At 41.9% G+C, this 26886-nt stretch overlaps 4 protein-coding genes across 7 annotated transcripts; 3 read left to right on the top strand and 1 right to left on the bottom strand.

Moving 5' to 3' along the window:
- The first annotated feature begins 181 nt into the window (after window positions 1–181).
- Syx17 (syntaxin 17) lies at window positions 182–1881 on the top strand. The gene is made up of 3 exons (XM_017173109.3): window positions 182–624; window positions 678–924; window positions 982–1881. The coding sequence occupies exons 1-3, from the start codon at window positions 556–558 to the stop codon at window positions 1563–1565; spliced, it is 900 nt and encodes a 299-aa protein (XP_017028598.1). The 5' UTR covers window positions 182–555; the 3' UTR covers window positions 1566–1881.
- A 48-nt stretch (window positions 1882–1929) lies between these two features.
- On the bottom strand, window positions 1930–2673 carry LOC108078955 (protein LLP homolog). Its single transcript, XM_017173110.3, has 2 exons — window positions 2396–2673; window positions 1930–2334 (listed from the first exon to the last, which is right to left on the bottom strand). The coding sequence occupies exons 1-2, from the start codon at window positions 2579–2581 to the stop codon at window positions 2080–2082; spliced, it is 441 nt and encodes a 146-aa protein (XP_017028599.1). The 5' UTR covers window positions 2582–2673; the 3' UTR covers window positions 1930–2079.
- Window positions 2674–4439: 1766 nt separating this feature from the next.
- Window positions 4440–18676, top strand: TP53INP (Tumor protein p53 inducible nuclear protein). Of its 4 annotated transcripts, none has more exons than XM_017172968.3 (5): window positions 4440–4596; window positions 15952–16594; window positions 16657–17179; window positions 17341–17590; window positions 17648–18676. In XM_017172968.3, exons 2-5 carry the CDS (start codon window positions 16216–16218, stop codon window positions 17810–17812), a joined length of 1317 nt encoding a protein of 438 aa, XP_017028457.1. In that variant the 5' UTR covers window positions 4440–4596; window positions 15952–16215; the 3' UTR covers window positions 17813–18676. The 4 variants fall into 4 exon arrangements, with proteins under 4 accessions (XP_017028457.1, XP_017028458.1, XP_070141300.1 ...); XM_017172969.3 differs by lacking the exon at window positions 4440–4596 and adding an exon at window positions 11939–12067; XM_070285199.1 differs by lacking the exon at window positions 4440–4596 and adding an exon at window positions 11939–12067 and having other exon boundaries at window positions 16657–17089.
- A 2270-nt stretch (window positions 18677–20946) lies between these two features.
- On the top strand, window positions 20947–25424 carry LOC108078577 (uncharacterized). The gene is made up of 9 exons (XM_017172496.2): window positions 20947–21082; window positions 22657–22776; window positions 23183–23539; window positions 23600–23816; window positions 23877–24094; window positions 24156–24289; window positions 24356–24510; window positions 24569–24810; window positions 24869–25424. The coding sequence occupies exons 2-9, from the start codon at window positions 22675–22677 to the stop codon at window positions 25283–25285; spliced, it is 1842 nt and encodes a 613-aa protein (XP_017027985.2). The 5' UTR covers window positions 20947–21082; window positions 22657–22674; the 3' UTR covers window positions 25286–25424.
- The last annotated feature ends 1462 nt before the right edge of the window (window positions 25425–26886 follow it).

The raw sequence follows: 26886 nt of genomic DNA on the forward strand, positions 1-26886 counted from the left end.
TAAATTTATTTTAAATAATGATTTGAACCTATGAAAAAGTAATAGAAAAGTAACGATTTTTTGTATTTGAATTATAAAAGCTCTCTGCTCTGACACGATTGCTTTGTTATATATCGATAGACCAAAACGATAGCTCCCATGTAATCGATGTATGGCCGCCCTGTAGGAAACCTGAAAGCAATGTATCTCTGGTCACACTGTCTGAAAAATGAAGAAAAAGGAAACCCAAAACACAAACAATAGAATTTTATTATCAGTTTTCATAGGGGAGGAGGCGCAACCCGCATAATTGAAACCATGTCAGTGCAGTGTCATTGAGTAATGGAAATATTTTAATCAAACACTTTGCAAAACATATACAACGACGTGACGTCACAGCCCCAACTGCGCAGAAAAACAACAACGGAAATCTTGGGAGAAAATCAAAAGGGGGGTAAAGGGGAGCTCTAGCAACCGATCCCACCGACCTTGTGGCCAATTTCACTTTTACCACAAACAAAGCTGATAAATAAAATATAAATCGAAGCAGCGATAGGCCAAAGTTTCCATTTCACTATGACGGGCGACGAGAAGCTGCCGCTGAAACAGGCGGAGGTCTCTATACAGAGATTCCAGGATCAGGCGGTAATATCATGCAATTATCATTTAAATTCGCCTATTAAAACTCAGACTAACAGGTTCCCCATCACCTGAGTCTACTGAAAAACCATCGCAGCAATATAGAGAAAAGTCTGGCTTTGGGCGACTGGCAAAAGATCAAAAAAGAGGAACTCAATGCCTTGAGGGTCATTAAACAAATAAAGAATCTTCTGCTAGAAATGGATGCATTGCGTGAAAAGGTGCGGGAAGAGGATCTGGAACGCTTTGACGACCTAATGCGGCCTGGCAGAGATCAAGCCTTTGCTGGAATGAAGGAGTTTGCAGGTAAATTCAGTGTATTCTTCCTTTTCAGAATAAAACCTCACAGACCTTCTCCTTCAGAACTGAAGCTCAAGTCACCCACGTCCACTTTGGGCTCCCAGTACGATGAGGATAATCCAGCCGAAAACGTGGACATGCACAATTTACCTGCTCATCAGCACATGCCTCAGCTGCAGGTCAACTTCCAGCTGGAGGAGCACACGCTGGCACAACGCCAAGCCTGCCTGGACCAGATGGAGAATCTCCAGAGGGAAATCTACGATCTCCACGGCATGTTCCAGGGCATGAGGCAACTGACTGCAGAGCAGTCTGTGGCGGTGGAGAAAATAGCTGACAATGCAGAGGAGGCGTTGGAAAATGTACAAGAAGGCGAGCGACAGCTTCGCCAAGCACTGACCTACAAAAAAGCAATGTATCCCGTGGTGGGAGCACTCCTAGGCACCTGTGTAGGTGGACCCATTGGATTAGTGGCCGGCATCAAGGCTGGAGGACTGGCGGCCGTGGGTTGTGGCATCCTGGGCTTTACCGGCGGGTCAGTGCTGAAAGCCAATCCCAATGTAATGCACGGCAATATAGAGGAGCAGGAGGCAGAGGCTGACAGCGAGTCGACCGAGAAGCTGGAGCTGAAGGAAAAGCCAGAATGACCAGTCGGCGAAAGTGTCCAGTCAACGACTCTGGCCACCACGCACATCTGGTCGGCCAATACGCGGCGCTTGGAGGCGGCAACCAGCGTCATTTCCAGCGTGCGCAGTTATTGTTCCGTTCAGTAATGATACCACACTCCCTTTTTAGTTTAATTCCCTCACCAGTTTGTGATCATGCATGTAGGGCAGCTCACCAGCCTCATTTCCACTTCGTGTCTACTCTAAGCGTTGGATATTTGTTGTCACCATGACGTAGAATCTATATGTAACTCTTAAGGCTTTAATATGCAATAAACACCTTAGCTTTAACAACTAATTGGAGATGTCTAATTACGATTTAAGAGTTAAATCAAACGGAAAATAATTAGATTAGTAGTTTTTAAGGCTTTAATATGCAATATAAACTCTTAGCTAAAAAACATTTGTAGAGATAGTTGGCCTACAAAATCACCTAAACTAAGCGGAGACTTACAATCTAAGATGGATACCTGGGATAGGTAAACATTTCCCAGACTTATAGGGGCACGTTGACCGTGGTCCAGGCCTGCTTGAAGTTCTTTTTCTGGGAGTGCTGCTTCTTGCGTAGACGCTTGGCGGTCTTCTTCTTCTTGAACCACGCCGGATAGTTGCCATACTGATCCTTGAGGGTCTTGCTGTTGAAGACATGCTCTACGCCGGTGTTCTCGTTGACCACAGCCACCTTTTCGCCCTTCTCGAGGCTCTCCTGGTGCTCGTAGATCAGTTCTTGCTCTTCCTTGGACTTGGCTTCCTATAATGTCGGGGTTTTTTAGTATTTACTGGATATAACAATATATTAAGATATAACCTACCCTTTTGATCTCCTTTGAGGTCTTAACTTCCACCACATCGCTGATATCTTTCATGATCTCATTGCCATCGGCATCGAGGAGTCCCAGCGTTTTCTTCAGGCGAATCAACTCTTTAGCCTCGTACCGCGCCTTCTTGATCTTGTTCATTTCATCGCGACGCTTTCGAGAGCGATTATTTCGGCCCATTTTGTTATTTGCAAATTAAGCAAACGCTTAAAATTAATAATTAAGAAACTGCGTTCAATTCGTAAAAATAAACACGTGCGTTTGAACAGCTGGCTAGAGGTGGCCGAATAATACAAACACTTATCGATATATCGATTACTTGTTAGTACGCTGCGCTATCGAGATTTGCTCCGATATTTTAAAAAAGTAACAGTCCTTTGAATTCAAATCGTTCCCATACACTGCACTACATTTTCCAGCTCTTTTGTATCAAAAATAATATAATAAATATATGACTGAAAAAATAAAATAATTTTATTGAAATTTGAAATCTGTATTTAAAACTTTTCTTGTTTTTACAAAACAATAATGTAAAATATATGTACCAATGTGTGTATGTACTTTGTATCTGAAATACTTTTTATAGCACCAAAACTATAAATAATAATTAACTCTAAATTTATTAAAACTTATATTTAACAACATTTTTTGTATTTTAGGTTTACTGTGTTTCTGTCGAATGAATTGACAAACAAATCTGGTTCTATATGAATTTACAGATTGTTCATACATTTACTAAGCTTGAAACCACAAATTGAGCTTCAGTGGCTTGGCTCATTTCCAACACCTCCACCCCCCGTGCCATCCACTGCTTATTTATTTACCCAATCGTTTTCTTCCCTCTCTCTGGTTTTTCGCTCTCGTCTCATTTCTCTCAGAATGCAATATGATTTTTGTATACAAACAAAATCAGCTGCTGAACAGTGAGAGAGAGAAAAAGAGAGACCAGCAAAATACGAAAAAATAGAAAATTGGTTGGGAATGAATTCCATACGAATATGGGATGCCTTATTGTATTTTTGTATTTTTAATAAATAGTAGTAAGAATACATAACATTTTATAAAATATATTATAAAATATAATATAAAAATATATACATACATATATACCTATTTATTTATCTAACTACCTAACATTCTGTTAATCTTCTAAGTTTTTTATAGTTAATAGGTATATTTTTAAACTTAAATAATAGGAAAAAAAAAACATTTACGTAACAATATAGAAAGCTTTTCTCGGCCTAAGTTTGCATAGCCATCCAGATTGCAATTGGATCATTAATAATAGTACTTAAATGTAAAATATCCATATATATAAATCTTACCAACAACAAAGTAATCTCAAGTTTCATTACATATGTATATTTTCCTATCCATATTGTAATTATTTTATTGCCTTTTTATGGAAATATTTAAATTGTTAATTGGATTTAAAGTCTTACTTTCAATAGTGATTTCTTATATGAAGAGCAAATGGTACCTAGAGGTAATTAAAGTTAATTATAAGTAAACAGTTAAAAAGATAAATATGTAACTCTAATTGAGAATTTTAGTACTTTTTTAAGAACTTTTATTTTAATATTGTTTTATAGTAATTTTGAGTATACAAGTTTTTAAATACAGTTTTTAATTAGTTTTTCTTCTTCTTCTCTCTGTATAAATCTTTACACATTTACTTATAACCTGTTTTGTTTATTTTCATCACCCATATCCCATGGCATTTTCTCCTTCAACCACCAAAGAAAGGGTATCTCTCGGAGCTCTCTTGCACATGCGCAGCAGCGTAGAGTGTAGCGGAGCTGGAGAATCGGGGTAAGTGTGTCGGGCTCAGCTGTGGAGGCACCAACACAGAGGCACAACCACCACGCATACCAGCACAAGCCGAGCCACTTACACGCACACACTGGCTGGCAACTTTGTTGGCCAGTTTTTGGAAGCCATCATTCGCTCGTCAGTCGTTGCTAGCATACGTCACGGAGTTCCTGTAGCGCTGCTCTTGCACCTCTCGCCCCCTCTCAGTTCTCTCTTACAAAACGAAAGCAATCAGGACAAAAAATAGTACGAAAAAAATAAATAAAAACTAAAGAACATTGATTGTGTAAGTGAAGAACGCAGATTTTGGCAGAGGACGAGAAACCAGAGGAGGGGATAATTCCGTCATCGACCGATCAATAAACTCCGAGCAGCAGCAGCAAGTAAGTGCATTTTAACCCCCAAAATCAGTAAAGCAGGCGGAAGTCGAAGTCCTCCAAGGAAAGGACACTCGAGCGAATGTGTACATCTTTATTATGTATAGGGTTCCTCGAAGTTTGCCCATGATTTACATGTACACACATCACACAACACACATCTCGAGTGCAGCCAAGCGATACATACACAAAAAAGTGCACAAAACAAAAAGACAGGGAAAAAAAAAATTCTGATTGCACCTTCGCATTCAAAGAGTTCACACTTTTGCGTCTGTATTCGGGCGAGTGTGTGTGAGTCTGAGAGAGTGTGAGTTTTCTTCGGTTTGGCCAGGCCGAGTTTTTTCCCCTCGAGTTTTTCCGGGAGTTTTTCCCCCCAATGTATTCGACTGAAAATCGGCCGAGTTTCTCGTTAGGGGATTTCCATTCTGGGCATCTAATAGCCATAAATTTGACTTGCATCACGTTTTTAGCATTTGTTGAGATCGTTATCAGAGCCAGGCCACAGATCTCAGATCTCTGGCAATTGCCAGCTGAGTACACCGAGAGAAAATGTTAGTCAAATTTATTTAAGATGGAAATTATTGAGAAATTTTCAGAGAAGATACTAATTTCCTTTAAAAACAATAGGAAATATGCAATATAAATTCGATTTTTAGGGATAAGCATACCTTTTTTTTAATAAGTAAGTAATTGTAATAAATACCACTTAATATATTTTTTTCCAGTGTTAGTTCAGGCTCATTTAGCTGCTGCTCTTTGCCCCCGATCGAGTTTAAGTTTAAACGAACATTATGACTATGTGTTCATGGACTGTCATCTGATGATGGCAAGTGCAATGAATGTTTCGCTGATTAACATCTTAATTAGCCTTGCAATTATTTCCTGCACTGTGGCCAAAACATACATTGGCTTTACGCCAAATAAATGGCACTAAGATTCATCCAAAAACGAACGCAAATAGGGAGCCTTGTAGGAGAGAAGCCTCTGCCACTCCACTGCCAATACTATATAAACCATAGTACACAAAATGCGAGTGAATCATGCAGCAAATGTGCACAGAACAGGTCATGCAGTTGCAGTTGCCATTGTCCATTGTCCATTATCCATTTTTTCGAGCCGAAGAACCGAAGGTGCTGGACTGAAACGGCGGGCAGAGGAGTTGCGGGAGGAGCCCGGGTCCCGGATGATAAATCAAGTCTGGCCAGTTGTTTGTCTGAGGTAACGAAAGAAAAATTGAAAAACAAAAGCCACGGACAACACAACATAAACAGCGAACAGCTGATGATGCTGCAGCTCCGCGAAACTCATCGAGTGTGTATCTGCCAGATACGTTTGCTGTCCCGATCGTGGCCAACGAATCTGGCCGCCTTAATTGGCCAAAAAGGGTAGCTCGGAGTCAAAGAAATACAACTAGTGCAGAGAGAAAAATATAGAGAAACAAAATGGTCTTATAAGAAATGTTTAAAAAACTATAGAAGGCAAATGAGAACTCTGAATGGTTCTAAGTTAGAACTTCTAACAATTCAAAGTTAATTACCTCATCATTTAAATTCACTTGACGACCCATTTCGTTGATATTTCTCTGCCTGTAGCCATGTCAATTCCTTTGTGTGCTATTTTTGAACTAGTCTTGGCCTTTTAAGGCACTGGTCAACTTTAAGGCGCTTTTCACTCCAAGCCAAGCCGATCTGGCCAGGGATTGAAGGCAATTAAGTCATCGTTAGGCGGCATTAGGGGCTTTAATTAGTACAGCGCATTTTCGCTGCCAACTGACGCGGCAGTTTTTCACAGCCCCGCGGGTCGTCTCACCCAGCCCCTCGGACATGGATAGAGATACCTTTCAGAAACAGATACAGATACTGATGGGAGAACCCGGCTACCAGGTAGCTGTGGCGGCAGCTGGCTAATCCCAAAATGGCACGCATTTCGTCCCCGGCGGACTGCGCCTCAGACCCTCTCTCTCCCTGCCCGACCCGACCCGATAATGCCCGACTATAATTAGAAAGTTAGTCAGGCGACTTGGCGTAACTGTAATTACGACTGGGTATCCGAAAGATACCCAAACAAAACACAACAATGGACACTTGATGTTCCAGTGTCCCCTGATGTTTCTTGTCTCGGTTTTGGGTTACTGTTTGGGCCTCCTCCGGGCAGTTCCTGATTTATGACAGCGGGAAGCGAAGAAAGCAGAAAGTGAAATCCGGTGTGGGAAAAACCTGTTAGCCATTTATCCAGGACATAAACAAAGGCGAAGACAAAGACGCAGCAGTGTCAAGTTCAAGTCGTACGATTATCGGGAGTTATATAAGGTTTTTAGGAGCGTTGTGGATAAGGCGAGATCAGGGGCTATTCAAACACACATAAGAGAAAAAATATAAAGAAGAATAACAATTAGAAAATAATTAATCAGAAGCTATAGCTCTTAAAAGATAAAGGTAATTGACTTGCCTTAATAATTTCTATATTCCTACTTAACTATATAAGTATTTAAATTAATATGTTGCTTTATCTGTCTTTTTTTTATTGTGTGGCAGGTATTTTATAGTCGGCTTCTATCCTAAAAGTTAGATAATGTAATTTTGTATTAATTTTAGTTAATTTCGCTATTAAAGATAAACCCGCCAAAAAGTATGCCATGATTTTTGAGCACTAAGTGCTGGGTATTGAAACCTTAGTTAAATTTTTACCACTGCTCATCAAAATGTCAAAAATTATGTCATAATTCTCGAATAAACGCAGGTGCAACAAGAGTTAAAGGGAAGGAATTCCCGGGGGGATGGCCACTGCGATGGGGGGTGGTGGTGGTGGTGGTGCTGTTTCCAGGTGGTAGGCCCAGTAACTGCACACTGCGCAGTTCCCCGTTACCCATCCCCTGCGGCTGGGGGTTGCTGACGTGTTCATTTTCCACTGGCGCTGATTTGCAGCTATGCTAGGGCCTTTCATCGATCTGCAGCTTTGGCGCGTGTGGGGTTCCCATAATCTCTGCTCGAAAAGTGGGCACCCTCCGGGAACCGAAAATAGCAAAGGTGACCCCCAAAAATGCTGCGGAGCGAGAAGCTGCGAAAAGTTTTCTGGGCCTACATTTCCCTAAATGCGGAAGTCGTGGCTAAATATATATATATATATATACACACATAATTGCAGCGAGAGAGTCGAACCAAAACATTCGAAGGTTGCCTTGGCAATCATCGGGGGAGAAAGGGGAGAAAGGGCCCTCAACTGCGCAGGTCAAACAAATTTGTTTGTAAACAAAATCCCACCGAGAGGAGAGAGAGAGAGTGAGAGTCGTGGACGACAATTTTCCTGCACCGAAAGTAGGGGAAATTCAGTAACAGCAGCAACGGTCTCGGTCCCAGTAACCAACTGCGGTCCGAACTATTTTTAACTCCGTTTGGGGGTGTCTGCAAGGGGTGGCCATTGGGAGGAGGTCGATTAATACTCGCCCATAAATCTCCTTTTTAATTGGCGACGTTCAGGCACAATTGCTGCGCTCAAATAAAGGCACTTTATGCATGACGACGGCACTGTGTTGGCCACAATGGTGTCAAATATTAATTTGATTACCAAGAAAAGGGAGATTCAATTGGTTATAAATAAGGATACAAAGGGTTGAGGAAAAGAGTAATAAGGGTATCATAATTCTGCATTAAATAGATAGCATTCGTATTGATTTTCGGGAAACCCTATTATAACTTTCATAAGAAAACTATAAATAAATATTAATATAATGATTTATTTTGTATTTACAAATATTTTTCATCAATTTGAAATCCCTAATTTCCCATGTGTAGCCTATTATTTTTAATTACACCTTTAATACTATTACAAACGAGATTATTTCATTGCAAGGCCCTCGGCTATACAGAGAGAGTCATGATGATATGGGATGACTGAAGGTGTAAAGACCTTTCTATAGCTTTAGCTGATGTAATCCATGGCGTGGAAGGGCGCACAAATCGATTGACTGGCGGAATATTAGATTGATTGATTGTTTACCGGAGACTGTAGGGGCCACAGACGGCGCTGACCCAGTGTTCTAAATACGGCAGCTGGGCCCGCGAGACTGATACTGATAAACAAAGTGATAAAATTAATGCGTCGTGCCCAGCGGATTTGCCTAAGAAGCGACATCGACACTCGCATCTGCGTATCACGTACTAATTGAAATTACGCGTTATTAAACAGCCACTTTGTGCATATAAAAAATATATAATAAAAAGCTCATCTAAATGCCATTAATATGTACAGTCCAAGTGCATCAAGGTACGCGAACTTGATATTATATACATATGTATATTATGTGTGTTGACAGAGAACCTGCAGTCCCACATTTATCATCGATCGTTCGATAAGCACACAGCCAGAACACATTGAACCTGGCCAATGAATGATTCCCTTCCCTCGATGTTGAGATGTGTGCAGGTACAGTGGGGCCTCACAAGTGTCTCTTTGTGTGTGTGGGGGGGCCTGTGACATCAAAGAACTGCTTGCGTCACTTTTTCGAGGAGCTTTATGGGAGGCTTGATGGGGCTTAGTACATATATTTATAGATATTGCGAAAAAAGAAAACAAGACAAAAAGTGCTTTGTGATTGTAGAAAATGCTATGAAGGAGAACTTTTTAGTAAAGGCAAGGGGATTGATTGAAATATAATGAAATATATTTTTTGTAAAAGGTGTTTCCCAACTCTTAGAGTTATTTTACTATTTTAAAGGCTATATCTACACAAATTACTTAAATTACTTAATAAAATGTGGTAAGTGGGCATTACAATTGCAATTACAAATGCTTTTAGCCACAAAGAAGCCCACAAAGCCCAGTACAAAGTCATATCATATTGAAACGCTTATAAAGAAAGTAGATAATGGTATATCTTTTACGATATTCATGTTTATTTGGTTCTATCACATATGGCATCCATTACCAAGCCTTTAAAATTCCACTGACTGCAGCTGAAATACAATTCATATGCACGAGAGGCAGCATAACCATTTCTATAAATGTGCACTGAAAAAGAAAATTATAATAAAATAAAAATGTAATATTTTTTTGTATATTTCATAGAACACTATTTCTATAACTTATAATCAAAGAAACACTACTCCAAATCTGGCTCATCTCAATCTATTCTTTCTTCAATTAACTGCATTTTTTTTCCCGTGCACTAATGTTTGTCCACTCGAATGAATACATAAAACGTATAAAAAGCAGCTTCACTCCATGTCGCACATATCTAGCTTCTGCTTCTGCCGATGCGTTGGCGTTTGTCATTCGCCAGCATGAGTTTGCCCCAGCTACTATTTCGATATCCCGAACTGCGCAGTATCTCCAAGCTATGCTCGTGTCATGGACTGGATTACAGTTACAGTTCAGCTACAGTGGGCCAGGCACAGTGGGGTGATTCGGGGGAGTTGGTGCGCAATAACCCAGAAAAAAGTGCCCGGGACAGTTGAGTTCGCTTCACTCCCTTTGAAGCTGCCCGCCTTTGCTGGTTTGTTTGTTCGTTTCGTCGACATTTGTTGTAATCATTTAGAGTCGGAGATGCTTACAATTTATGTGTGTTCCAGCTACCATAAACATTACTTGATTAGATAAAGCAAAATGAAGAGACTCCCGCATTTCTCTTGGCATTTCGGCATTTGTTTATTTGAGTTTAAAGTGCTTTGGTTTTCTATTTTGTTTTCTATTTCGTTGGCGTCTCCTCCCGATGACGCCAATATTGTTTACCTCTCACGCAAAAGTAGGGGAATTTTGTTTTCATAGTGTTTATTTTTTTCCAATTTTTTTTTTTAACATAAACACGACGCGTGCAGACTGAGATTAATTATAAGGAGAAAAAAAAACTTGGGTTGGCCAACGGTGTGAGGAGATCACAAGATATTGTGTAGGTATAGTGGCCATAAACACACATAAATTTCCCCATGTACGTTTGGGCATATAGACCTGGCTATATCCGCCGATCTCTGGCACCTTTACAGCTGTAGCCGTGAGCTACTTTCCTGCTGCTCTCGGCAAAAGCTACAACTTGTCGCCGTCAGCTGTTGCATGATAAAATTTCTAAAAATATATAGAAGACCGCACAACAAATGGTTGGCTAAGCAACCTTGAACCTGGCCGAGAGGTTGTGCTTTTGGTTATGGCCAGGAATATGTATATAATATATATGTGCTTTCATTATCAGAAATGAAATGAAATTACCTAATGGGTGGCAAAACAAGAATCAGTTTTGGGTGTGCAATAGAACCAGTATGAGATAATTAAAGCTGGAGCTTAAAATTAAATGAAACAAAGGGGAGTTCCATTCCATTTATGAGTTTTTATTAAATGAAATTATAATAACTATGTATGTTGGTGAACAAATAATTACCCTACAAGTTAGACAAGTAGTTACCAACACTTGTTGGTTTTTATTGCAATTAAATTCAAATTGCATAATGCGATAATCCCCCAACTGACTACGAAATCGAGTCTGAACTTATTTGAATGACTCGAGTGTTCTCGACAGTATTGCAAATAGTTCTGAGGCGTTTGCGTTTCATTAGCATTTTTATGCGTTCCGACAACTTATTGCTTGGCTGCCTCAGCCGTGACTCGGCATTAAAAATCTAAAATTATTGGCCAGAGAAACTGTATTTCAGCATGAACTTTGGAGTAGCCAAGCTGGCTGTCAGCTGTCATTGCCAATACTTTGCCAGAGAGAGAAATATTTGCTAAACTAATTACAAAATATTAAATAAAATAATTATGACAAAATCTAGGTAAACTTGTTTTCTCATAAGCTTTCATCATAGTTTCCTATAAAATGTCCTAGTTTTTTCCCCACATTTCCATTGTATATTTTTGCCTAGTGTACTTTGCTTCCGCTGGTCCCCCCCCTTTCGCGTCGCTTAGTCACTCGCTGGGCCCGTGGCAAGTCGGTGGCGAAGAGCCACTTGGTCTGGCGTCTATTGAAAAGTATCTAACAGATACAGATACGACCACAAAGTACAGTTGGCGGGCGGGGAGCGGCGTGCGAAAGTGTGTCAATGCGCAAACGTCAGAGCAGCTGATCGTCGAGCGAGAGCGTTAGTTTCCCGGAGAGTGGCGTGGCTCTCTCGCGATCGCTTTGTTGGTAAACAAAAATCACGACCAACACGTATGATCGCTCTCTCGCTCTCAGCTGGCGGAGCATAATGTTTTTGGCGCTGCCTGGCTTTTGTTTACTGCTGCTGCTGCGATCGTGGCTTTTTGCGTTTTAAAAAAATACATAATTATGGGCTTAGATACGCTCCCGATCGCAGCCCTCTCGCTCTCTTTCGCCACGCTCTCTCACAGACACACTCATATGGGGGGACTCCGATTGAGATACTTTTGAGGCTTCAGCTGCGATCGCTGCTGGCATTCGCCTTTGATATTTGAAAGCCAACGCAACAGCAGCAGCGCCGAGTTCGAGTGCTGCAGACGGAAAGTGAAACCCACGGAAAAGGAATAAGATTAGGTAAATACACACAACCCAAAACCAGCCACAAAATAGCCCAAAAAAAGTGTGAAATTAGCCCCGAAATAAATAGAGAGAGAGAACGTTTGGCCAAACTGCAGCAGCCGCAGAAACACACAGGTAAAGATACAGATACCAGTGTAGGAACGCGCACACACAGCCGCAGATACTTTTGTAGCTTTTGTTCTTGCGTCCGCTTTTGAAATTCAAATGCGCTTCCGCTGGCTTCAGTTGGCAAACGAGTGTCGACTAGGCTGTACCTCTTCTGGGATCCGCTGTATCTGTATCCGTATCCGTGCCCGTGGTTATCCGTGAATTTACCCAAATTTTGCGTGTGTTTTTCCCCGTGCAAAGTTTTCAAAATCCGCCAGGTGAGAGTTATCCAAAGCCAAAGGAATATTTCCCAATCGCATGCAATTTGTGTTCAGAATTCTGGCACTGCCAAGGTCGCCACTGACGTCACTTTGCTCGTCTTGCATAATTCCGCATTATGCCATATAGAGCGAACCCCCTTTCCCAGGGAACTCAAGTGTTTGTTACAGATTGGCATTTGTTATTTTCTGCTTTGTTTCTGTTGTTTATTTTTCCACCCAAAAAAAAGGTAACAAACAAAAACACGAAATTCCATTAACAACAAAGGAACTTTTGCACTTTGACAGGGGTGAGAGCTTAAAGCTAATCAGAAACAATTTGACTGATATGAATATATGCCCACATATAGATATCGGACTGTGTGTGTTTCTCTATATAGATTGGCTATTGGTTTGCACTTCAAAAGAAAGCTTTAGATATTGTTCTTTGTTTGAAATACTTGTTGAAGCAAAAATACATTTTCGGGTTCTGGTTTTTGATTTTCGTCTTGGTGAAAGATTGCCAATGAGATGTGTGTTTAAATAGGGAAAGTACAAAGTTTAAACCATACAAGGCCATTGTAAAGGGACTTAATTTAGATTAAATTCTTATTAATATATGTATATGCTTAAGAAAGTTATTTTAAAAATACTTCCCTATTATATAAGTTCTTTTGTTAGTTCCCTTTTCAGTCCATCAATCTTTGTTTAGCAATCTTTTATTCCGTTCTCCGATCAGTGCATCTGTCGGCTCAACTAAATTAGTTCAAGTTCATTAGCCCAGCCCCGCCATCGGGGGGTTGAGACTACAATCAATTGAACAAAGCCTGAACTTTCGACTGTCGGCTCGTTTGCTGCACACGCCAGACTCTGGTCGGACCTAGACTATATAGTAAACAATAGTATACAAATAGGAATTATTAGCATAGTTGGCGCTGTCTGGCGAATTCGTCTGGGGTGCGGCTTATCGGACCTCAAATGAGTTGGCGAATATTTTTTTGTATATGTGTGTTTTTTGTATAGTTATCAGGCAGCCAAACTTGTTCCAAAGGCCCAAACATTGTTTTGTTTACTTAAAAGCGAACAATGCCAGCTCATTGTTCAGATAGCGATTTTCTAGGTATCGAATTTAGAATTATGTAATCCAGAAGTTTTTGAAGCCACAAAAGCTTATCTTAACCCATGTAGGCTAGTGTTATCGATCAAGGTCAAAGCCGCCAAGAAGATCAAATATATTGTGAGCTAAAATAAGCACTATGATATGGCATTTGTCGATGCAGCTAGAATATATACTGCAGAGCAAATATATATCTGTTGTATTTCAAGGTTATTTTTGTTTCGCTGTCGATGGGCAGATGTTACAAAAGTGAAATTATATTTACTGGCAAACAAAATAGGCTAGGAAAGGCAGATATCTCGGGGTCCATGACCAATTGTTATCAAGGGTGCCTGAGCCTGAGCCATAAGAGCCCTCGATCCGTCCGTCCCCTCCTACGTGTTTATTAATAAAATGCCAGCACGGACCCGTAACGATGCAATCGCTGCTGCCACCACCGTTGTTGTGCAATGCAAATTTATTTCGACTGCAAAGTATTTCGCCTCTATTTCGCATAGCTGCATATATGTGCTGTGGCCAGGCATTTTGAGGTCAAGCGAGGCAACTCTTCGGTTAATACTTATTATAAATCTATTCGCATGCACAAGGCACTTCCTAAATAATCTCCTGGCAGTTATCAGAATTTATTTCCACCTTGCCAGTCCAATGGCCCCGCCATCAAATTTGATTGTCAAACTTTCGCTGACATTTTGACTCCGGTCTGCCTCATCAAGCCCAATTTTCGTACGCTTTTCTGTCTCTGCCGGAGATTTCACTTTGTTAGCTGTTGCTGCTGCTTTTCACGTTTTCGTTTTGCGGTCAAATTGCAAATTGCCGTGGCAATTGTCTCTGCAAGTCCAGCTCCAGCTCCAGCTCTAACTTTAACTTTAGCCACATTTCTATTTATTTTCCTTTTGTTAGTGCTTATGGCTTTTTCCTCGGAGTTTTCCGTTTTCCGTGCGCAATTTGATCGACAAAAATATGCCAGTCGAGCTGCTGGCATCTTTATGACGATGCGATAATCAAAAAAACTCAGGAAAATGCACAGAAAAAAATTAAGAATTATTGAAAGAAAATTTAACAAATTAAAACTGGATTGTAGTTGACATTTTGTGAAAGTTTGAGGTAAATGAAAATATATTAAGAGAATATATAAATTATATCCCTTGGATATTAAAAATTTCTGTGTGCTTTTTGCCAGCGATTTAGTTCAATTCATCTGGGGAAGAGATATGTATATATATACGGGCATGGCTTGAGTACACATTTTCCTATTGTCATGACGTGAGCCCGATACAAATTGCATACGAGTATATGCGCCGAGTACACTCGGCGATTGTGTGTGCCATATATAATTGCCCCGATCATAAGCTCGGCGCATGCACACCGCTGGAAAGCCATGAGAGGGGCTCTCAACTGGGAAACTTAATGGGCAGTGCTGCGATACTTTGCGGCAGTGGCCCCCGTCTATTATACCGAGAGTTGTCAGCACGGTGCTACAGAAGAAATCTGATGAATGTAATCAAATGTAATTGGCGTCTCTGCTTAATTTGCGTCGAGGAAATTTCACTTTCGCAATCGAATTCGAAACCGCATTTCCATTAATTCCAGCTCGAGCTCTATATATATATTTTGAATAATGTCGAACTGATGCAATAAAACTTAATTGGCATCTTTAGGCTAGGAAGCTTTGCATTTGTAGTGCTCAGTTCACATGCGGATTCACACTTGAATTAAATTTTAGGAGAGAAATGTGTGAGTTCCAAGGAAAGGCAATTAAATTAATGGCTATGGGAAATGGGTATACATTGAATGATGCAGATCAGATACTCTCTCTAGGTTGGTTTTTATTATTAATATAATAAAAATAGTTTTATGTGGCGTATGCTTGAACTTGGATGATTTCTTTAACTTACTTGAGTCAAATTATCAGTTTGAATTCATTAACTCTTTAAACAATAATTTTAATGGACCTATATTTCTCTATCCGGCTCGAAGGACCAAACAGAAGAAAATTTGAGTTTTAGACAAGCTGAATTTAATTTTTAAAGTATGAATTTATTTGTATAGTAATATATCTTACTTTTTTGATTAATTATCAGTATAATGTGCCTTTATAACCCCATTTTTGTGTCTCGCTGAACATAATCCCTGTTCTAATTGCTTTTAAGCCCTCTTTAATAAGCTCTCCTTACCCTTTGGCATATTTGTCTATTTTAAAAACACATCACGTTGGATTGAAGCTGCCTCTTGGCAGAGTATGAGAACTGCAATTAAATGAAATTAAGTAGCCGCCCCATTGAACCGCGTGCGCCCACGCAAACAAGCTGCTTACTGCGGGCCACACAAGGGGGGCTTCCGAGAGGGGGTGGTGATTACGCAATATGCGCACAATTTGCTAAGCTCATTTCGCATTTTCCCCATTTCTTTCGTTGCAGCTTCAACGCTAAAGCAAACAACAAAGCAAGACAGGAAAGCAGCGAAACAGCGTACAAACAACAAGAATTAAATAAAAGACTGAGCAACGTTCAAGCAAATCCAAGGAACAAAACCAACAGCAACATAAGCAATCTCCATTTGTCTCTCTAACTGTGAAAATAAGCCCGGCAAAAGCAGCGAAAACCAGCGAAACTTTGATCTCAGCACCCGCAAAGCAATATAGAGTCCTCTAACGCCGGATCAGCGCTCCGAAAACCCGTATAATGCTAAGCAGCCTCGCCTCCTATCTCTTTGGATCGCCAGCGACACCCGATTCAAGCAGCCAGGAAGCGAATCCCGCCCAGCAACCCAACTCGAATCCCAGCTCCGACCCAGCCACCGATCCCACGGCCGGAGATGTAATCGAGGTCACCTCTTCGACGCCCTCGGTAGCGGGTAGCCAGCGAAGCCAGCCGGCGGTGCGCTCCTCCAACGGTAAAAGGGGCCGCAACAAGCGCGGCAAGCAGCAGCAGCGGATCCACCAGCAACAGCAGCAGCAGCGGCAGAAGCAGCCGGCGACTATCACCAAGTTGCTGACGCCCTCGGGCGAGACCATCGACGATGACTTCGATGAGGACGAGTGGTACATTGTCGAGAAGGAAGGTGAGTGTTGCCCAGCTGGACCCAAGAGGGGGATCATCCTAACTCTGTTAATCCCCTTCCAGACGAGGAGGACGACTCCCTGCCGCGCAGCGACTCCGAGGAGGAGCTCTCCGTCGTCGAGGTGACGCAGCAGCAAAGGGGGGCCAACGCCGCCGCCTCAACGGGCGGCCATGGCCAAGCGGCTTCGTCCCGCCGGCGGCAGCACCTCAACTCGCATTCCCTGTACAGCGGGCCGCGGCCACAGCAGCAGCGCAATTACCTGCAGCGCTCTCGTGTCGCCCGCCCGCTGAGCATCAGCACCCACAGCCCGCCCAGAAGTGTGCCGCCTGTCCAGGGCCTTCCGCTGCCGCTGGGTCTGCCGCTCCAGCTGGCCCTACCGCTTCCAGTGGCACTGGACACTGACAACGTCAGCCAGTCGCTGTACGTGGCCTCGCCCAGCGGCAGCGATCAGGCGGCCCAGGGTGCTGGTGCTGGCGTGCTGATGGAGGAGTCCTGGTACGTAACACCGCCACCATGCTTCACCTCGATTGGGCCAATCAATATGGAAACATCACCATTTGAGAATCTATTGATTGAGCATCCAAGGTTGGTGATCTTTATAGTACACACTCCAGTCCTCCTTGAACCTTATTCCCTTCCCCCAAAACCAACCGCAATTTGCAGCCAAAAAACGCACGCCAATAATATAGTTAAACTCCTGATTTCTTATACAATTTACTAATGGATGATCTCTGCTTCCCTTGCAGCATGTCCGTTTATCGTAGTATTAGGTCCACCCAGGAGGGCACCGAAAGTTTTGTTAATCTTGATCTCGGGCTGTCGGCGGAGCTGCCGCAGTTGCAGGCGGATCCGGAAGGGGCTGAGGAAGCAGAGCCGGAAGCCGAGCCGGAGGCCCAGAGCCAGGCTCTGCGGGAGCAGCGCAACAATAGCGCTCGCTATGACCGCCATGCGGCCGCTCAGCTGAAGCAGCAGACGCTGGCTCGTCAGAGCCAGAAGGTAAGGATTAACAAGGCTATATAATATATAGAGTTTAATATATTCGCCAATTTTTAGAGCAACAACAAGAAGCAGCACCAGCAGCTCTGCCGCAGCGCCATTAAGCGGGCCAACAAGGTGCGCGACTTCCAGGCCAAGGCCAACCGCCCCCGCCGCTCGGAGATGCAGCACTGCAAGCTGGTCAGCGGCGCCAACAACAACCGCAGCAAGTGCTGCTACTAGGCGCACACCGCATCTGCAATCGCACTCGCACACGCCCACCAGCCCCCAGCCACGCCCCCAAACACACACCCTCCCGCGCTGGAGGAGCATTACAATCATGGCATGGATTTTAATTAGTATTTTAACTTAACCCCCAGAAGAAACGAGAAAATCGGCAGGCGAACGTGAGGAAAGAAATGCCACAAAAATATATCAAAATCTAGCAGCTACAAAAAAAAAAACACATACGTTTAATTAAACTTAATAATTAATTGTGTAAAAACGAAAACAAAAGCCACAAAAAAAAAATTAACTATCTGTGTAAATGCGTAGATTTTAACGTTTGCCGTTTCTATTTCAAAACTTATATGAGAAAAAATACCAAAAAAATGCAATAAAATTTTCAAAATGAATATGCAAAAAAACCCAAAAGATAAAAAACAAAACAAATGACAAAAAAAATATTATGTATATGAAATAAGCAAGCGATTTTGTTAATATAGCAAACAGATTTATTTATTTAACCTTAACAATCAAAAACACACACACACCATATCTTTATGGTATGATTTGCAAAACATTTTATGTTTACCTTTGATTGAGAAATCTCTGATGGATCTTATTTGCGTTGAGAAAGTATGAATTTTGTGTGTAAAGTGTATGCTTATCGACATGTAGGATATAATGTATTAAACCCCGATGCACCAGATGTAATGTTCTATATTGTATGCCTGATTATATATATATATGTTGGAAATGCGCGTGCGTATGTATGAAACAAAAATGTGCGAAAATGACAAGCAACAAAAAAAAAAAAAAATGATAAAAGTATATATAACAGAAGGAAAAAATCAGAATAAAAAATGATTATGCTAAAACTAACAAGTGGACTTTTAATTTAAAGATATGTATTTTTTATTAACTTATTATATATTTTTATTACTTCAGTTTTGAATAGAAGATACAACTTTAGCTCTCGATTATACCCAGTTTGCAGAAATCCAGAGTGTCGTTAACTCCACCACCTCTTCTGCTGTTTCAGGTGTATTTAACAGTGCCATAGGAAGGGTATATAGAATAATTTAAAATTAAGAAACTAGTTGCGTAGAAACGGACAGATGGATGCACGGACGGACAAACTGACATGGCTATTTCCACTCGGCTGTTGATTCTGATCAAGAATATATGCATATACTTTATAGGGTCGAAAATAAAGCCCTTATAAACTGCAAATATCTTGAAAAATATAGTCTTAGACACCTTTAGATTTAATTTGCAGATGTCCGGCCCTAACAAGGGCAAGAATAAGATACCTGGGCTTCTCGGTTCTGTCCTCCAAGAGAAAGCCAGGCGAACTGTGACCTTTGCCAAAAACACCTTGATCTTCAAGGACCTCAAAAAATGCGTAAATAGTCTCTAGGTCTAACCAGAAATTTCCCGGACAATTAACCTAACCCAATATTTCAAAGAATTTTCTTCTCAATTTCAAAATTATTTAACAATAAATATAGGAAATAAATGTTGGTTACAAAATTTGCTATATCTTTTGATAAAATATCTTTAAAATAATATTACACCAACTTTAGCCACCTATTACTTTACCCAACGATCTCGTTAAATGTGGGTCAGTTGTGGTAAACTCAGGAGTTGTCACGGTGGATGGTCAAGGGTTGCCCTTGCTTTGGGTATTGATATGAGGTTTTAATGGCATTTACTCCAGGGTCAAATTGGATGGCAGGCGGACGAGCCTTTCACAACGCCTAAAGTGCCAAGTAACTAATTAGTGATTTGTATTTCAACGCAGACACGCTTGGCAAACGGAGGCAATTAAAAGAGCCTAACCTGCAGATCCGCACTCGACAGTTAGGTGCCGTTGACCTTGGCCAAAAGGTAAGGGGTTGCCCTGTTCCAGCCTCAGCTCCAGCTCCCATCTTTCGCCTCATCTCTGGCTTCACCTGTTCCTCCAACTTCCGCGATGCAGAGCGCGTCTAACGGCGAACCACAACGAAAGTAAATCAGCAAATGGAATCATCACAGGCGGACTCTGCGAGATTCTTTCACAACAACCTGCAAGCAGGTGGAGAAGAGCCCCTGATGGAGCCCTGAGAGCCACCAGAATGCGGTTGGCTGGCTCTGCTCTATTACACAGAGGAAAATAAGATGGTTTTTATATTTAAAAGAAGAATTCTAGGATAATTGAGAGTACCAAAAGAATGCCATAAGTAATAACTTCGGTTTCAGGCTTTACTAGAATCTTTTGAACTTTGAGAATAAATCCTTGAAAGATGGGTAGATAAAAAGAGAAGGGTTTTTAATAGAGGCATTCCATTAATATATTCTAAAATATATTTTATTCAAAATATTTTTAGAAAATTTATTATTTGTAGTTTATGTTGGAGACCTTCAACTCCTTAGGAACACAGACCTTTTATTCATAAACTTAAAAACCCCAAAAACTACAGAAATTTCGCTTCTGTGTAGCCACTCAAATGGATGGGATATGTGGCTAGATGGATGGATGGAGGAAAACTTTATAAAGATCCGTGCGAGCCGCGCTTGGCTTCACACCTGCTCGAAACGCGAAGAGCTGCAAACCAGCCGCCAAGTCCGCGAAAACCTCATAACTCGGAAAGTCCAAAAGGCAACCGGCAACGGTACTCGGTACTCGGAACTCCGCTCGGACCAACTATTATGTAAGATTGGGTAATCCGGCGAACGAAAACATATCCACACACTTGCACCCAACTCCCACACACACCCCCAGTCGGCGGCAGCGGCTGATTCTATTTGGCAAGTTGCACTTGAGTGATTTTTCGGGCTTCCAAAAAACAAAACGGAAAACCAACAAACCTCTGAGCAGACGTGCAATATGTAAAGCGAGCCACATAAACGACGTAGCCCCAATGACGTAGCCGAGAAAAGCCGAGACAAAAGCTACCAGCCAAAAATCGCGCAATATCAAAACCATTATCGAAAGTGAAACCTCAACAAGAAATAAAAGAAAAAGAGCCAGCCAGAAAAACCCCGTTTTGTAGCGATTTGCGACGGATCGTCAACTTTTATGGCCAACGTCGCGAGGATTTGCTAAGCCCAAAGTGGAAATGGGCCAAGTTGTTCGGTGTCAGTTGGTCAAAGTGCGTGCCGAGCTGTGAACAGTGAACCGTGATTTGTGGTAGTGGGTGTTAACGAGAAAAGCGCGTTGGAAAAGCCAAATTTAGTTGAGCAGGTCAGTGCGTACAGTGCGGGGAAAACTATAAGAAAACGGATTATTTTAAAGAGGTTTTTAAAGAGGTGAGTATTTATGTAGAATAATTAGTAAATTTAAAGGAGAAGCACTTGTCTATATTGGTTTTTAAGTTTTTACAAGTTCACTGTAAGAAACAATTAATATACTGCTCAATTGAGTCATTTATTTAAGGAATATTTCTTGGCCGTACATTTTGTTGAGCATTAAATTTTAACAGAAAACTCAATACCTTTTTGGTTTTAAATATATGGCTCTTAAATGTTTGTTATTGATAGTTGCAAACTAAAAGGGTTTCCAGGCTCAAGTTAAAAATAAACAAAATCCATAAGGGACTTTAAATTCTTAGCAATCCTTCCAAAATTCGGAAGTCAATGTCCTAGACCGGTATTCTCACGAAAGGCTATAACGTGTTCGTAACCGTTAGACGCGAGTATTGGCAATTAATGCCGTTGGCAGCAACGGGCAAAGGAAAACGGCTCAAGGTCAGCCGAATGCGATTAACCATAATTATAGAGCCAAGTGTAGGAGCAACGGCAGCAGAACAACGGCAACGCGAGTGGCGGGCGAATAATGAAAGCCAAAAACCGAAACCAAAAGCCCAAGAAGAAGCGGCAACTATTGCATAACACGAGCCAACAACAGAGCTAAGCGAAAAAAAAAAACAATAAACAAACATAAAAACAAACACTGGCAACAAGAAGTTGGAGTAATTATAACAACAATTAAGCAAACGGCGTGCGTTTTTACAGCTAAGCGAAAAGTCAGCCAAGCATTTGGCGGGCGAAGCGAACAGAAGCGGGGGATCGTTCATTAAAATGTAATCCAAGTTTAAGCGCAGACTTAAAACTGAGACTACGTTCTGCTGGGGCCATAATTAAACCATCGCCACGGATGACAGTTTTATGCCTTTGACCTTAACGCCTGACAAACCAAGTTACAAGATGTTAGAGCCTCTTGTCATTGTTCTATAGCTTCGGCGACATTGATACGGCATAGACTACCTAGAGACCAACGGAACTGCCTTTAATGCTTCTTGAATTACTATTTGTGACGGAAGTGTTTTATGGGTTTTATTTATGGCTAGAAATATACTTGGTGGTGATTTTAATAAGGGTACTAATTTAATTAATGAGAAAGTAAAAGAGAAGTCAACTTCACAGATGTCTAATATAATTAGGTATTTCTTAATTCTTTTGTTTAGTTTAAATTTCATGATTCAATATATGTAATATTCAGAACACCAAGAAAGATCTATTTTCTCAAGTCTCTATCAGTGAACTTAAGACTTCTTAGCTCGATAACCTTACTTAGACACCCATCGTAGGATCTCACCTTCACATTTTATTGTCCGTCATAAATCATGCTAAGGGCGTTTCAGCCTCTCTGTCCGAGATCTCCTAGGCTTGAACATTGGCCACAATTAATTTATGAAGCACAAACTTCCTTCCTGCCGGCACGCACGTTGGTTGGTGTAACCAACCAGCGGCGGACAACACTTGAGTGACCACTAGCAAGGTCGCCGTCCGATCCAAGCATGACGATAATTATGATACCGATTCGCATTCCGATAATATTGAATGGTCGCCTATGTGACTTCATCTTGGTGTTCCTCTTGCAGCCACCGGACAGTCGAGTGATGGACATGGCGATGTGCAGATTGCCAAGGCGGCCGATGGTGGAGAGGAAGACAAAGAAGATTCTGTGGCCGGTTCTACTGTGGATACTTGTCGGACTGCAGGTAAGGAACCTTTCACCTCTCGTTGATTGCCCAAGCTGGGTTGCACAAGCCTGGGCAGATGGGAAATCTAATCTGGTTAACAGTTCTTGGAGTGAACTTCCCGATTAGGCCACATGAACCGTGACCGATCGTTGGCCAATCTCTTGGCCCGTCTCTCTAACGGATATGCTCTGCTCTAATGCAGATTGCGTATCGACCGCGAGCGGAAGAAGCTTTTGTCTGGCCAAAAATTATGTGGCTTTGTTGCCATTGCTATTGCCACTGCTGCTGATGCAGCACTTTTTGTTCCAACAACGAAAAACGAAAGACTTAAGACACAAACTCGCGCGAGTGATTTATTGCATTGCGTATACGCCCCACGCGCCGCACGCACTTTAGTGAATGTTTTTGTTGTGGTTTCTTGCAGTTTGTTAGCAGCTTGGAGCAGAGCACGGACTACTCGGTGGTCAGCAAAGCGGTGGGAGTGGCCACCACCACCTCAGCCCCACCCACAGTGGTGGCCCCACTACGCATATTCAAGGGACGCATCCAAACCACCACTCCTTCGTCGAGAAGTTCGACTGGCAGTCGTCCTTTGGCCGCCGGAGCAGAAGCCCAGCAGGAGCTGGTTGGCATCTCCTCCAAGTCATACATTTCGGGACCCACCACGCAGCCCTCCAAGTTATCGAAGAGAGCGGGATTGGCGGGACCTAAAAAGTTCCCGAAGGATGTGCGAAATCGCAGCAGCAATGCCGTGGAGAGGAATAAGCTGCAGCATGAGGTGGTGAGTTTTTAAAGTATAACAGGGATTAAAATTACTTAGATATAATATTTGTTCTTAAAGCCCGACCACGTGCCCGACTCCTCTGGCTATATACCCCATCGCATTGGGCATCCCGTTCATTTGGATTATGGTTCCACGGGCGTGGATTCAAGTGGAGCTCCCACAGGCAGTGGCGGATATCATGCAGCACCCTACGAGGGCAGCAAGTGGCAGGAGGAGTACTGGGATCAGGAATATGCAGGACATCAGCATCAGCACAACGGCACCAGAGTACAGCGTATGGAGATATATATATTTTCTATTATCTTTAATATTTTAATATATTTACTTTGAGCAGACATTGAGGCCGAGTGCCAGGACGACTACATGAAGATACGCATAGGCTTTAATGGTTCCTTCAGCGGCTTGCTGTACTCTGCTGGCTATGCCTACGATCCGGACTGTATGTACATCAATGGATCTGGACGGGATTACTATGAGTTCTACATTCAGTTGAATCGCTGTGGAACTCTGGGCAAGAATTCCTTGCAAGAGGAAAGTCGCAAGAATCCCACAGTAAGTATAATTAAACCTTTTATAAGATCAGTATTATTTTAATGGATTTCTTTTCCCGTAGAACTTCATGTGGAACACGGTGACAGTTCAGTATAATCCGCTGATAGAAGAGGAGTACGATGAGCACTTTAAGGTCACTTGCGAGTATGGCTATGATTTCTGGAAGACAGTGACCTTTCCCTTTCTAGATGTGGAGTGAGTTTGAGCATCCTTAATTCTAAAATCTATAAACTAAATATATTTTTTCATAATTATCCATAGAGTGGCCACTGGCAATCCCGTGGTATTCACGTTGAGTCCACCCGAGTGCTATATGGAAATACAGAATGGCTATGGCATAGGTGGTCCCCGTGTGACTGGACCAGTGCGCGTCGGCGATCCCCTGACCCTGATCATCTATATGAGAAGCAAATATGGTAAGTATATAGATAAAACATATAATCAACAATGTGATCGATCAATGGCAATCCACAGATGGCTTTGATATTGTGGTCAACGACTGCTACGCCCACAATGGCGCCAACAAGCGGATACAGCTCATCGATCAGCACGGCTGTCCGGTGGATGACAAGCTCATCTCACGCTTCAGGGGCTCCTGGTCAGATTCCGGTGTCTACGAGACGCAGGTGTACGCCTACATGAAGACCTTCCGCTTCACTGGATCGCCGGCGCTCTACATCGAGTGCGATGTGCGCATGTGTCACGGCAGGTGTCCAGTGAGTAATTAATTTAATTTTTTAATTACATAAACTAATAGCAAATATATTCTGACAGAGCCAGCCATGCCACTGGAGAAATCTAAAGGCGGTGACTAAGCGGGACACCTCCAATATGACAGCCACGAATCTCTCGCTGCCACCGCTGTCCACTGTGGACAGCGAAGGCATCACCACCGAGAATCCACCCTCCTCGCCGTCGCTCTCAGAGAACGTGAATCTCTTCCAGTCGCTGCGCGTCCTGCAGGAGGGCGAGACAGACGGTGACGATGTGTTTGCCCATCGGCAGACGAAGCCCTTGGCTCCGCACCAGACTTGCCTGAAGACCTCCACGTTCTCGGCCTTGACTGCTGGCTGCTCGGCGGTGCTGTGTGTGCTTACTGTGACACTCTTCATCGCCTGCTCGCGGTTAAAGCGGCGCAAGGAGTCCTCCCTGTACGACTCTTACATAGCGCACAAGGGTCAAATCGATTGAGGGAGCGCAAACTTCAGACTTGGCTTCGTTCTGAGCACATTGTGTATATAGCTTATGGCCCACGACATTCTGTTTTAGTTAGCGCTAAGTTTGCTGTAGTCTTTTTTTAGGTTCTGAGTGTTAGCCCTAAGTTACGATTTTGCCAACTACAATTGCGGGGGGGAAAGGTGGGACCGCAATGCCTGAAATTATACATTTCAAGAGTTCTTCATTTCTTACCAATAAAGTATTTTAAAAGAAATGTTCTGAAGAAAAACGTCTTTTATGACGATTTTTATTGGGAACTGAATGTGAATGGATTTTAACTTTTAATAAAAGCGGTTTTTATATGTGAACGCTTATTTAAAACTATTTTACTAAAATATTAAAAAAGGAGGAAACACTTAAGTGGCATAATTTCTGAATCTAAAGGTAAGGAAATTGATAGAAAAATGTATTTTGAACTTTAAAATTATATTTTTAGCTGAAACTTCCTCGTAAATCTTAATAATATTTTTATAATCACACTTAACATTGTTTAGAAAACCCTTTCTTTTTTGTTTAGCATTTTTATTTATTTATTGAATGATATTTTAAAGCTTAATTGGTATTAGCATCTTCGCCCAATTTTTAAAGTAAAATCCTTAGAATGAAATAATTAATTAACTTAAATGACACAAGATAAAATATAAATTCGCTGGTAGACTTGGTAAGTACTAAGTAGTTTTTTACATGAATATTTTTTAGATCTCGCATATTTCCTAGCCCACTTTTAGGCTGACGGTAAATATATACCCCTTCTATTTTCTGTAATAAATATTTGCCAGCTTTCAGGTGCTCCTCCTATTTCCATTCAATTTGCCTAAATTGTTCAGTGGAAGCATCTTAAGATAGCTCGAAGCTTTAAGTGGTTTATGCCGCCACACGGAGCAGGCATAAGGAAGTCGAAGGTGATGGCGACTCGTGCCACCTGTCGCACTTCCTCATGGGACTTGCGACTTGAAACTAGCTTTGTCCTCAGCCATTGACACAGCCATTTTTGGGTGCTTTGTGTGCCGCTATTTATGGAGCCCCTACCGAGATTTATGTGTTTTGCGACTGAAAGTATTTATTTATTTATTTATTTGTTGTGGTTGCTTTTTTTCGCGTTTTTCTTTTTGTGGATCGTGCACCTAGCCGCATGATTTTTGCTACTCAGTCTGACACAAATTTTCGACTGCGGCGCGCCGCAAAACATTGCCCAAAGTGTTAATATGGTTGAGGACTTTTAATATTGCCCAACAGCAACTAGCCACATTAGCAGCAGCCGCAGAAATACATACACTGCTAATTGTGCAATTTTCGATTATTATTGTTTTGGCAAACGGACCACGGCTGGGGTTCTTGGGTGTAAAAATTAACACGGAATCCGGCGGCGGCTCTGGCTAATTAATTTATTTGGCTGTGCGAAAACAAACACAGAGCTCCGGGCAAAAACAATCCGAATGTTTATGATATCACATTACAGTTTGTGTGCAGCCTATTCACACACGATTTTGCATACAATGTGGCGTATCTTTTTTGCTCATTTATGATTAATGGCAGTTTAAGCTGCGAGTGAGCAAAACACACTAATTGAATCA

Source organism: Drosophila kikkawai, chromosome 3L (genome assembly GCF_030179895.1).
Source record: "Drosophila kikkawai strain 14028-0561.14 chromosome 3L, DkikHiC1v2, whole genome shotgun sequence".
In the NCBI taxonomy this organism is placed as follows: domain Eukaryota; kingdom Metazoa; phylum Arthropoda; class Insecta; order Diptera; family Drosophilidae; genus Drosophila; species Drosophila kikkawai.

Excerpts from the sequence above, each read along its gene's own strand:
- Syx17 (XM_017173109.3), top strand. The coding sequence starts at position 556 with ATGACGGGCGACGAGAAGCTGCCGCTGAAACAGGCGGAGGTCTCTATA. Across the intron at positions 625-677 it reads AGAGATTCCAGGATCAGGCG|GTTCCCCATCACCTGAGTCT; the intron begins GTAATATCATGC and ends TCAGACTAACAG. Across the intron at positions 925-981 it reads TGGAATGAAGGAGTTTGCAG|AACTGAAGCTCAAGTCACCC; the intron begins GTAAATTCAGTG and ends CTTCTCCTTCAG.
- LOC108078955 (XM_017173110.3), bottom strand. The coding sequence starts at position 2,581 with ATGGGCCGAAATAATCGCTCTCGAAAGCGTCGCGATGAAATGAACAAG. Across the intron at positions 2,335-2,395 it reads CCTCAAAGGAGATCAAAAGG|GAAGCCAAGTCCAAGGAAGA; the intron begins GTAGGTTATATC and ends CCGACATTATAG.
- TP53INP (XM_017172968.3), top strand. The coding sequence starts at position 16,216 with ATGCTAAGCAGCCTCGCCTCCTATCTCTTTGGATCGCCAGCGACACCC. Across the intron at positions 16,595-16,656 it reads GTACATTGTCGAGAAGGAAG|ACGAGGAGGACGACTCCCTG; the intron begins GTGAGTGTTGCC and ends ATCCCCTTCCAG. Across the intron at positions 17,591-17,647 it reads TGGCTCGTCAGAGCCAGAAG|AGCAACAACAAGAAGCAGCA; the intron begins GTAAGGATTAAC and ends GCCAATTTTTAG.
- LOC108078577 (XM_017172496.2), top strand. The coding sequence starts at position 22,675 with ATGGACATGGCGATGTGCAGATTGCCAAGGCGGCCGATGGTGGAGAGG. Across the intron at positions 22,777-23,182 it reads GGATACTTGTCGGACTGCAG|TTTGTTAGCAGCTTGGAGCA; the intron begins GTAAGGAACCTT and ends GGTTTCTTGCAG. Across the intron at positions 24,290-24,355 it reads TTTCCCTTTCTAGATGTGGA|AGTGGCCACTGGCAATCCCG; the intron begins GTGAGTTTGAGC and ends AATTATCCATAG.